Below are 12,268 nucleotides of genomic sequence, written 5' to 3'. Positions count from 1 at the left end.
TATATATATATAGTTCCAATGAAAAGTAAAATATAGTATGATATATCTGAGCCTAAAAACAAAGACATTTTTATTTATTTTCTAATTGCTGCAGATAATTAACTAAATTTTTCTCTTTTATTTTATTTGTTTTAAATGATAGATTTTGAAAAGTCTAACAGTGGCTGCTGTGGAACGGGCTTATTGGAAGCTTCATTTATGTGCAACCCAAAATCGTATATTTGCCCAAATGCATCAAAGTATGTGTTTTGGGATTCAATACATCCAACTGAGAACACATATTACCTCATCTCTCAAGCACTTCAGCCAACTATTGATTCCATCACCAAGAACTAAAATATGTACATTATATAAATCCTCTTATCCTGTCATTATTCGTTGTATTATTTGCTTACACTGTCTTATTATATTGTTGTTGCTATTGTTTCTCTATTGCTCCATTTTTTTTACGTTCTTGAGCCGAGGGTCTTTAAAAAACAGTCTCTCTATCTTCATAGGTAGGGATAAGGTCTGCGTACACACTATCCTCCACAGACCCCTCTTATAAGATTTCACTGGGTTGTTATTGTTGACTCAATTATTATCCACTTTTATTTAAATTGCCTTTGAAGGAGCCAAATTCGTCATTTTAAGACGAGAAGGACAGCTACAATATGTTTTGAAGGAGAATATTCCAAATCGAAATTAAGCATTAGAAGACCATCTTATCTTACTGTCGTTACTGTTTGGTGTTATTGTTCTACCTTCTCAAGATAGGGGTAAGGTTTGTATATAACTATCCTTTGTAAACCCCACTAGTGGGATTATATTGAGTTTGTTGTTGTTGTTGTTTGTTGTGATCTTTTTAAGGTTAGTAATTATTTTTGAATGACTAAAATTAAATGAGAAGGTTACTCTCTTCAATTTTCGTCACATCCGACTTCGTTTGATCACCACCAAGGATTTGATTGAATGGACTGAATCCCTCCACCCTTAGTAGAGGTTTCAGATTGAGACCTAAAATAGGAAAAATAGTCATAGGCAGCGATGCCCCTCTGTCGGAAGTCGGAACACCAATATAAAGTACCGAACATCGAGCGAGAAACAAAAAAAGGACAGCCCGGTATACTAAGCTCCCGCTATGTGCGGGATCTAGGGAAAGGCCGGACCACAAGAGTGTGTAGGTGGTTCTCACTCAAAATTGAGGGAGTCTCACAACTTATATTCTCCTTGCTTCTAGAGGATGAACTGCCTGACAGCAAAAGAAATTTTGCTACTTGCTCCAATCATCTCTTTAAGCTAGCATACCCGAATAATTTATTGTCTAGCCTGGGACAAGCAGCACATCCGTTGTAGTCTAGTTGGTCAGGATATTCGGCTCTCACCCGAAAGACCCGGGTTCAAGTCCCGGCAACGGAAAATATTTTGTGTAATAATTTGAAATTTGCTTTTCTTACGTTTGCATCCACTAGCCTGGGATAAATGACCAAAATAAGGCAACTAATAAAAAACCTAGCAAACCTGCAATTGCATTTTGGGAATGTTGGTCTCTACCTATTTTATGTGATCATTTCATATATTTATGAGTACATCAATCACATATACATAGGGCCATTTTATCTGTAAAAATCACCAAACTACACTAATTTATCATGCTTAAGAGTCCGTTTGGCTTAGCTGATTTTGAGTAGCTGATAAGCATTATGTGCTGAAAAACACTTTTAAGTGCTAAAGTTAATTTAATAAATTAGCAGTTACGTTTTGGATAAAAGTGCTGAAATTAATAATAAGCAGCTAAAACTGTTTGATTAAAAAGTGCTGATAAGCTATTTTTATGTTAAATTAACTTAAATGACCTTATAACAATTTACACTACTAAAAACGTCATCTTCTTCAAAATTTTAGATTTTACATAGATTCAGATACAAAAGTAACCTATTTATCATGTTATTTTAACTATAAAAATGATTAGATAATATCTTTTTTTACAAATATACTTTATGTTATGTCAAGTGTACAATCATAAATTAGAATTGGTGGAGTATAAATTAACAAAATTAAAGAAAAAGCTTTAAATAATGCACACAATATTTGCAGAGAAGAAACATGCACTTAATATGTATTGTTTATGGTAAATAAAATTAAAATATTCAACTATCATAAATATCTTGAGCAATCAGATCACGAATTGCATCCAAATATTATTATTATCTCCTTGATTTTCTATATTTTCTTCATTTCCAACATTGACTCTTGCGGATCTTCCAACATCAGGATCAACGCGTGGCACATATCTCTCAATCTCAGCTTCTTGGAATGCATTGTCCACCTTACATTTCTTTTTAATGTAATTATGAATCACCATTGTAGCCAGTACGATTCAGTTTTGAATACCCCTAATAGTGATGACTTTCAACGAGCGAATTACACAAGAAAGCATTTTGTACCCCCAAAAAATAAAAATAAATAAGAGAAAGTATTCAAATTAATCTTGTACAACACTCTTTTGTTTTTTATACTACTATTTACTACACCAAATCCACGTAAAAATATACAACTAGAAGAGTAGGAATCTTACTTGAGGCTAACAGTACAAGTCACGTATATATAACTATATGAAGAAGACAAGTAAATCTCATTACCTCAAATTGTCGACAGAAACGGGCTGGAGAATTGCAGAGGCACGGGCTGTTTAGGTTTGAAGAACTGAGAGAGAGTGAAACTCTATGAAGAGTTTTTTTTTTTTTTTTAAAAGAAGCATTTTAGAGATAGAATAGTAAATTTTTGGTCAAATCTAAAGTGCTTAAAGCTGAAATTTGATAAGTTGGGGGACACCAACTTATGGCTTTTGGCTTATTTTTCGCTTATAAGCACTTGACTTATAAGCAATTTTAATTTTACCAAACACGTAGAATATGCCAAAAAGTGCTTATAAGCCAGTTTGACCAGCTTATAAGCTTAGCCAAACACCCTCTAAGTCATACATTGAGGTATGCGAATACATGTGTCATGCACTTATTGGTATAAAAATCACGCGTAGTCAAGTTTTACCCATTTTATTATTGTTAGTGCAATTTAACCGCATTAGATATTTCCACCAAACTTAAACTATACTAATTTATCATGATTAATTAGTTTTTATATAAAAGTGTATGGGAATACATGTGCCATATATTTATTGATTTGGTGTAAACACATTTTTATCAATTTTTCACACAAAAGTTTTCCGGAAAAAATTTACGAACTGTGCACGTAAGTCGAGGAGTGCTGAATGATGCTATTCGAGGTCTCAAAACACAGTGATAAATATTTAAAATTAAAGATGACATATCGGGCCATTACAATTTTAACTTTAAAATAACGAATACTAAAGATCACATATATGAATCTAAAAATCACGGAATATCAAAAGCATAGGTGTTTCTGCCTCTGAAAACTTGAAAGTTAGTTGGTCAAGAATAGCCTCAAAAGTCAATTTCTCAATCAGATAGAACAATTGATATTGCAACATTAAAAATTTATGGTTGTGAAATAAATTGAATTCTTTTTTGGGTGTATACAAAAAATGTCTTAATCAGGAAAAGTGTTACATATGCATGTACTACTATATAATGTAATTTGACCACACACAAAAAAAATCTATGATTAATTTTTATTCTATCAGTGTATTGTCAGTGTTCTCATGAATTCGGAAAATCATATTAGTATTCAGATGAATTCGGGAAATCATATTAGTATTCACTTTAATACTAATCGTATTTATTTGTATATCTGACACAGATCCAAAAAAACTTATGATTAATGTTTATTCTATCAATGTAGACTATCTCTAACTATTTCCCGAGAATGGAGAGGAAAAATTAGGAGAAGCGCGTGTCACAAACAGACAAAAAATTATGTATGTGTGTGTGTGAATTGGCATGTTTTACTTACAAGCTAAGTTCAATTTCACTGCTGTGTCTCATAAATTAAACCTTAAAATTAAGTTTATTTGAGAATTGTTTCATAAATTAAGATGTTCAAATTAATATGATGAATTAGGAGAAAAGTTATTGGAAAGATCGACCTTTCACATGCATGCATACCGCAGCATGTGAAATTTCTGGGACTAAGTTAGAAAAGAACGAAAAAGGTGCATTACTCGAAAAGCTTCTTAAATATACAGCACTAATTATATGTATATGTCATTGGTAGGGGTGTACAAATCGAACTGCAAAATCGTACCAAATCAAAAAGTCAAACCAAATAGAGTAAAAAGGCCTATTAGGTTTGGTATTGAATATAAATTCCAAATCAAAACGACATATAAATATAAATTTTTTATATATATACTTTTAAGACTTTTTATATAATTTTCTTTATACAATATCTAGAAATATTTGTGATTCTCCTATGGGATGCAATATTTAGGTAAATATGAAGTATACATATTTATTAACTTTCAATAATAGATTGTATGATCACTTTCTTATCAAGTATTAGTGAAATATGTCAATCTCTTTGTTCTTCCATGTTCATATGTCAAGATCTATTAAATTCTTATATCTTTTTCGAATTTGAAATTGTATTTCGATAATTTAAAATTAAATAGAACATACCATTATATGGGTTCATATTTATTTTTATGTTTAATTATTAAATTTGGTTAACCTTTAAGTGTACGTCAACGTAAAATTATTGCCAGAGGACTAAAAAATACTACTCCATCCGTTTCAAATTAGATGAGGTACTTTCCTTTTTAGTTTGTTCCAAATTAAATGACACATTTCTAAATTTGAAAATAATTTAACTTTAAACTCTTCATTTTACCCATTGTACCCTTAATGAGAAGCTCTTATAACCACACAAATGTCATGGCCCCACAAAGCCTTTACCCCTTAACCTTTTAATACCACAAGTTTCAAAAGTCTTTTTTTTTTCTTAAACTCCGTGCCGAGTCAAAGTACCTCATCTAAATTGAAACGGAGGGAGCATCATGTGTCACTAAGAAATTCTTCAATAAGAATATTTTAATATATCATATATTTGTCTTTTTTTTTTTATTTTTACTAAACATATATTTACTTATAAAAAATTTAACAAAGTGAGATTGAAATAATATTCATATAGCAAAAAAAATCTGAAAAACCCAACAAACCGAACCAATCCAAACCGATATAGTTGGTTTGGTTTGGTTTTGATAAAAAATCGAACCAATCCAATCCACGTACGCCCCTAGTCATTGATAGCCGCATAAAAAGAGAAGCTCCCTTTAATAAAAGTGTCTTGTTACCAAATCCCTTTTCTTTGATACATATATATACCATTGCATATGGAAAAACACTCTAATTGTTCACGATAATCAATTTTAAGATTCATTGTAAATATTATTATTTCAGTTATATGATTTTCTAAAAGATCGGTAAATTAAATAAAACATATTTTTGTAGGATTATTTTCTTTATTCAACTGATAAGAGATCATGTAATACTTTTATTTTATGAACGTGAAATATATTATATTTATTTTGTAGAACTTTGTAAAGAAGTTATAAAGTAAAACAAAAATGTGAAACAAGGAAGTAATATTGATCAGGATAACATGTTAATAGACCGAAAGGGCGCAATAAGAATTAGCTGAGCCCCAATCCATTATAAAGAGCAGATGTGATGAGTTGAACCACACATCATTCATCAAAAAGCATTATTATGTCATACTCACTTAATTATGTTATCGTCCTTTGTCTCCTTGTTGTTTCATCCTCCCACTATTTTTTCTTCTTCTCCTTTCTCTTCTTCTCCACACGTTCTTGAGCCGAGGGTCTATAGGAAACAGCCTCTCTATCTCTCCAGGTAGGAGTAAGGTATACGTACATATTACCCTCTTCAAATCCCATATGTGAAATTATACTGGGTATGATGATGACGACGACGACGACGACGACGACTCACTTAATTATGGAATTGGTTACAATACTCTTGCTTTTTACCCTTGTGTGTACCCCGAAGTTACGAATGGCCAATATCACTATATGATGTACGTGTTAGAGCCACCTATTTATTGTACCATAAACCGTTGCGAACCCGGCGCCATGAAACGCTTCTCCGTCCACGGGCTTTGGCCAGCAGATGTTAGAGGAAAAAGCTTAAATAACTGTCCAGGACCTTCAACTGATGAAGACAAAAAAGTAGATACCATGGTATGCTAGCTGTTTTCTTTTTAATTCTTTTTATTATATGTAATTATCTTTTTGTATAATTTTATACTTGTTTATGCTTTGCGTGCATAGTTGGACATGGACAAAACCTTGGAAGCAGATCTCGGAGTTATTTGGCCAAATTTGGAATACGGCGGTATAAACCGAAATTTCTGGAAATACCAGTGGGAGAAACATGGACTGTGTTCAGTTCAGTCACTCTCACTTATGGATTAGTTCAAGGCATCAGTAACAGTGCATCACAATATGATTGCAATAAATAACAAGAAGAATCTGCTCGGCTACTTGATTGATGCAAACATTAGACCATCCAACGTTACTGTTCGAAAAAAAAAGGGACATAAACAATGCCTTTCATAAACTGGTTGGTAACAACAACGATATCTACATCTCATGCAAGATGAATAGCAATCATATTCTTCTGCATGAGATATACTTATGTATGGACGCTACGTTGAAGCAATTCGTTTCATGCCCACCAAGCAGCAACGCAAGAGGCTGTATCCAGGGGTCCAACATTATAATTCCTCAGTTCTAGAGCCCGTTTGGATTGACTTATTTTAAGTGTTTTTAAACCAAAATAGCTTTTAAGTCATTTTGTAGTCTTTGGATAAAGTGAAAAAGTGCTTTTAAGCACTTATTTTTAAGCTAAAATGACAAAAATAAGCCGAAAGTCATCAAAAGCTAGAATTCCTAACTTATGGCTTTTGACTTAAAAGTCACTTAAAACAAGCTCATCCAAACGGGCTCCTAGTCTTATTAATTAAAGGAAACGTGAATTAGGAAGTAATTCCCTTGTAACATGCTTCATTTCAATTTAAATGAATTTTAGAACCCATTTTTAACTTTAGTAGCAAGTGTTTTACCAAATGATATGTTGCGATATGTATGCATGCATCCGTATAAATTCAAAAATAACTAGATTTATAAGTGATCATTCAAAAATAGCCACAGCTTTAAAAGTCATCGAAATTTAACCACTTTTCATGTAAAGATAAATCTGAACGAAAATACTTTTCAAAATCCGGAAAATACTCCAGTATAATATACTGGAGTTCCAGTATACTTTGTTGGAACTCCAGTATATCCAGCAAAGCATACTGGAACTCTAGTATATTATACTGGAGTTTGGAGTTCCAGTATATTATACTGCAGCCAGCGAAGTATACCGGTCCAGCATAATATGCTGGAAGTTCATACACAGGTACACAGGACTCCAGTTTATTATGTTTGGCCTGTAACGATTGAGCCGGTCGTTTTGAGAGTTGCAGCCCCGTTCCCCCATTTTCTGGTTCGTTTGTGTCATACATATGTATTATGCTATACCGGGTTAGTTGGTTCGAGTCCGAAGTGATTTCAGAATGAATTGAGACACTTAGTCTTATTTGAAAGCTTAAGTTGGAAAAAGCTAACCAGATGTTGACTTATGTGTAAATGACTTCGGATTCGAATTCTGATGGTTCCGTTAGCTCCGTTAGGTTATTTTGCACTTAGGAGCGCGTCCGAAATATGATTTGGAGGTCCGTAGTAGTATTAGGCTTGAATTGGCGAAAGTTGAAATTTTGGCGATTTTGGTCGGCAGTATCGACGTTGGATTGGATTTTAGAAAGTTGGAGTAGGTTCGAGGTGTCATTTTTTACTTGTGTCTAAAATTTGAGGTCAATTGGACGTGGCTTGGTAGGTGTAACGACCCGGCCGGTCGTTTTGAGCAATTGTACTTCGCTCGCTAGTTCTCGGGAATGAGTAGCTCCGTATGATGTATTATAACTTATTTGAATCGTCGGTTTTGGTTTTCAGGTTATTCGAAATTGATATGGAAGAATGTTTCTGAGCTTGAAGCTTTAAAATTTGAAAGGTTAGACCAAGTCTGGCTTTTTAGTATTTGACCTCAGATAGGATTTTTGATGGTTCCGTTAGCTCCGTTGCGTGATTTTGTACTTAGGAACGCATCCGGATCGTAAGAGGTCCGTAGTGGAATTTGGCTGGAAATGGCAAAAGTTGGAATTTTAGAAAGTTTGACCGGGAGTGAATTTTTGGATATCGGAGTCGGATTTCGATTCCAGAAGTTGGAGGAGGTTTGTAATGTCAAATGTGACTTGTGTGCAAAATTTTAGGTCAATCGGACGTGATTTGACAGGTTTCGGCATCCGTTGTGAAAGTTTGAAGTTTCAAAGTTCATTGATTTCGAACTGGGGTGTGATTCGTCATTTCGTTGTTGTTATATGTGTTTTGAGGCCTCGAGTAGGTCCGTGTTATGGTATGCGACTTGTTGGAATGTTGGGACGTGGTCCCGAGGGGCTCCGGCGTGTTTCGGATTGATTTTGGGCTATTTTTCCTTCATTTTTCATTGTTGTATTTTGCTGGTTTTCTGGTGTTTTAGCTATGCTTCGCGATCACGGATGGAGCATCATGTTCACGAAGGATAATTTGGCCAGTGCAGAGTTTTGTTCTTCGCGTTCGCGCTTTGTTGCTCGCGTTCGCGGTGGGTTAATGATGTGTTCTTCGTGTTCGCGTATAAGAGATCGTGTTCGCGTAGAGTTGAGCTGGGAGATGGAGCAGGAGGACCTTTCTTCATCGCGTCCGCGAGGCTCATGTCGTTTTCGCGTAGTTATGTCTCCAGTGTGTATCGCAATCGTGAGGCTTGTTCCACGAAGGCGTAGAGCATTTTTGGGAGCTGATATTTTTGTTCATCGCGAACGCGATGGTTATCCCGCATTCGCGAAAGAGGAGTCCTGGGAAGACTATTAAGTACTCTATGGCCATTTTTTGCATTTTGGGAGCTATGGACCTCGGATTATATAATGACCCAAAAGGTCATCTTATAATTTAAAAGTTAATTCTGCATTCTGAGGCCTTCAAATCCCATTTTAGTTCTCCTCGATTTACGTGCGCAGTTCGGGCATGCTTCTGGAAAGCCTTCATGTGTAAAATTGCTAAAGTAATAATTTTATTGCAAAAAGTTAATTTTAGTTGAATTCGGTCAACATTTTGGGTAAACGGACCCGGACCCGTATTTTACGATCCTGGCAGGCCCGTCGTAAAATATGGGACCTGGGAGTATGCTCGAAATCGAATTCCGAGGTCCCAAGCCCGTGAAATAAATTTTTGATGAAAATTGTAAGACTGAAAATCTAAGGAATTAAAGAAATTGATTAATGTTTGGTCTCGTTGGTATTAGGCCCGTATTTTAGTTCCGGTGCCCGGTACAGGTTTGATATAATATTAAAGTCATGTTTGTGAAATTTTGTGAAAAACGGAGTTTATTTGACGTGATTAGGACATTGGGTTGAGAAAATAAAAGTTTGAAACTATCTTGAAAATTTCATGCAATTTGGTGGTAAATCCGTAGTTTTTGATGTTATTTTGACAATTTTATCGTGCGAGCAAGTTCGTATGATATTTTAAGACTTGTGTGCATATTTGATTTGGAGCCTCGAGGGCTCGAGTGAGTTTGGGATAGGCTACGGAGTGATTTGGAACTTAAGAAAAATTGCTGGTGTGTTCAGGTCTGCAAGTCTCGCAAATGTGAGGCCTGGCTCGCAAATGCGAGCCTCGCATTTGCGAAGGAAGGTTTGCATTTGTGAGCAATGGGCTGGGAAGGGGACCTTCGCAATTGCGATCAGAAAAGGCCTCATTTGCGAACAACTGTTCGCATTTGTGATGACAACAGGTCCAGGCATATTTCGCATTTGCGAAGTAAAGTTCGCATTTGCGGGGTTCACAATTTCGAACCCTTGATCGCAAATGTGATACCTGCAACTATTCAAAAAAGATTTTGGACGGGTTTTTTCATTCATTCTCCCATTTTTCAAAACCTAAACTTCAAGAGGCGGTTTTCCAAAGACCATTTATTCCCCAAATCATATGTGAGTGATTCTTAACTCATTTCGTTCAATCTTTTACTTCTTTTCACAAGATTTCATCTTAGAATCTAGGGTTTTCCATGACAGAATTGGGGATTTTTGGGTAGAACTTAGGGATTTCATAATTTGGGGATTTAGACCTCAAATTTTGGTCGGATTCCAAAACCAATTGTATATCCGGGCTCGGGGGTGAATCGGTAATCGAGTTTTCGTCTGAATTTCGGGTTTAGACCAAGCAGACACAGGGTTGTTTTTTGACTTTTTGCGAAAAATGTTGGGAAAATTTAATTATGCATTGGAATTGATTTCTTTAGCGATAATTGATGTTATTAAGTTAATTATGAATAGATACGAGTGGATTAGAGATGGAATCGAGAGGTAAAGCGGTAATCGAGCTTTGAGTTGGTCGTGGTATTGATGTAAGTGTTGTGCCTAACTTTGATTTGAGGGATTAGGGATCCCCGGCTTATTTTCTATGTGGACATTCATGTGTGACGCGTATAGGTGAGGTGACGAGTACCTATGCGCCACCAAATTATCTGTTTAGCCTGTTCCTTTCCCCTGTCCCCAATATATTGTTCTCCTGTCTTAACTGCTACATGCTTATTGGTATTTCCATGATTAGTTGTTTCTTGTTAAATGTTGTTTTTTTGCTGAAAGTATTAATTATTCCGTAGTTTCATTGTACCTCATTATTTGTTGGAGTTGGCTTATCGGTGTTTTAGGATATAACTTGGTTGGTCTCGCTGTGTGGTATAAACTGAGCAAAGTTCCATAATTGTATATCTTTCTATTTACTTTGGTTGAGGCTTTGTTATTGTGGAAGGTTTTGAGCTAACTGGTGAAATTATGTTCTTATTGTGTGTTTCGTACTGATATATATATATATATATATATATATATATATATATATATATATATGCAAAACAGATCTACAAAGATCTCACCTATCAATACCAAAACCCATTTCTTGGAGCCAAGTTTCTCTACCACAAAACTGGTTACTACAAGATGCCACTCAAGCTGAAAAACCAGAAAATACTACGGTCTCTCAGATCCAACAATATTCTAGCGGATCTGTAGCCATTTCATTCCAGAGATCATTTAGCCAAAGAGTCTCTGTCTCATCCTCTTCGACACAGTCTGAGATTCAGCCTGGAAGACATTCAATATCTTCTTTTCCTTCTAGGATCGAAACAGTTAATTTTGACTCTAGGATCCCACAAGCCAAATATTTGCCAAAATCCTGATTTTAGATCAAATTTTGAAAAGATAGTTGTAGCATAAAGCCTTTGAAGTAAATCCTGAAAATTCTCAAAAAACCAAGTTCTTTTGAAAATATTTTCTGGTGAATAAAAATTTGCTCGAAGTTTTACTTTATCAATTTTGAAATCTTTTTCTAAAACACCTAATTCAGCACCTAAAGCTGAGTAAGTGGGAGATTGAGGTTGTTCATAATTAACTTCGGTTGGAGGGGTTGTTTGTACAAAATATTTGGCTTGTGGGATCCAGGCTTCTTTTATATATCTTTCTTAAATCTTATACTTTTTTAAGAAGATATCTTAAGGATGGCACTGTGATCCTTTCGGATCTACACTGTAAGCAGTTTTTCTGAGAAAAGTGGATATGATAATTCTCAGTTGGCTGGGTAGTTTCTGTGAACAATTTAGTTTACCACCTTGTAGCAAAAAGCCTCACAAGAGACGAACAACCAAGGATATGGAGATTACAAAATATAGGTCTTCTGTACCCAAGTTCATAATTTGGTTCTTATCTTCTTCGCTAAGATGGGTATCCCACCATCCTTTAAGTTGACCTGTGAAACCTGCTACTAAGACATGGGTAGTAAGCTGGTCAGAAATATATATATATATATATATATATATATATATATATATATATATATATATATATATATATGTGGTTGTGGTGTGTGTGTGTGTGTGTGTGTGTGTGTGACGACCCGGCCCGTCGTCACGTGAGTTACCGCCCCGTCTTCCCCATATTATGTTCCTCTATGCTTCATTATCGGTATTTGGGGTAATCGAGTTGGATTGGTTTGGTTTTGGTAGGAAATGAGAATTTAGTCTCTTTAAGGAAAGCTTGTTTTGGAAAAGTCAACCAGAAGTTGACTATATAGTTAGAGGCTCGGATGTGAATTCGGTGATTCGGTTAGCTTCGGGGGATGATTTGTGACGTAGGAGTGCGATCAAAATTAATTTGGAGGTCC

General features: G+C 35.1%; 2 protein-coding genes and 1 non-coding gene across 4 annotated transcripts in view; all 3 read left to right on the top strand.

Moving 5' to 3' along the window:
• Positions 1-604, top strand: part of LOC109218584 (GDSL esterase/lipase At5g45960-like) — a 4,165-nt gene extending 3,561 nt beyond the window's left edge. For both annotated transcript variants that reach the window (XM_019382964.1, XM_019382963.1), the window contains one exon: positions 143-604. In XM_019382964.1, the coding sequence (XP_019238509.1) occupies positions 143-336 (194 nt within the window). In that variant the 3' untranslated portion in view covers positions 337-604. The remainder of the gene's footprint in view (positions 1-142) is intronic.
• Positions 605-1,325: 721 nt separating this feature from the next.
• TRNAE-CUC lies at positions 1,326-1,398 on the top strand. Its single transcript has one exon. It is a non-coding gene; the product is annotated as a tRNA-Glu (tRNA).
• A 4,187-nt stretch (positions 1,399-5,585) lies between these two features.
• LOC109218583 (ribonuclease MC-like) lies at positions 5,586-6,403 on the top strand. The gene is made up of 2 exons (XM_019382962.1): positions 5,586-6,157; positions 6,248-6,403. Exons 1-2 carry the CDS (start codon positions 5,990-5,992, stop codon positions 6,389-6,391), a joined length of 312 nt encoding a protein of 103 aa, XP_019238507.1. The 5' UTR covers positions 5,586-5,989; the 3' UTR covers positions 6,392-6,403.
• Positions 6,404-12,268: the final 5,865 nt, after the last annotated feature.

The sequence above is a fragment of the Nicotiana attenuata genome, unplaced genomic scaffold, assembly GCF_001879085.1.
Source record: "Nicotiana attenuata strain UT unplaced genomic scaffold, NIATTr2, whole genome shotgun sequence".
In the NCBI taxonomy this organism is placed as follows: Eukaryota; Viridiplantae; Streptophyta; class Magnoliopsida; order Solanales; family Solanaceae; genus Nicotiana; species Nicotiana attenuata.
The sequence above is the reverse complement of the archived record's forward strand: the minus strand, read 5'-3'. Positions and strand labels throughout refer to the sequence as shown.

Coding starts and splice junctions, on each gene's coding strand:
- LOC109218583 (XM_019382962.1), top strand. CDS start 5,990: ATGATGTACGTGTTAGAGCCACCTATTTATTGTACCATAAACCGTTGC. Junction 6,158..6,247: donor ACAAAAAAGTAGATACCATG/GTATGCTAGCTG, acceptor TTGCGTGCATAG/TTGGACATGGACAAAACCTT.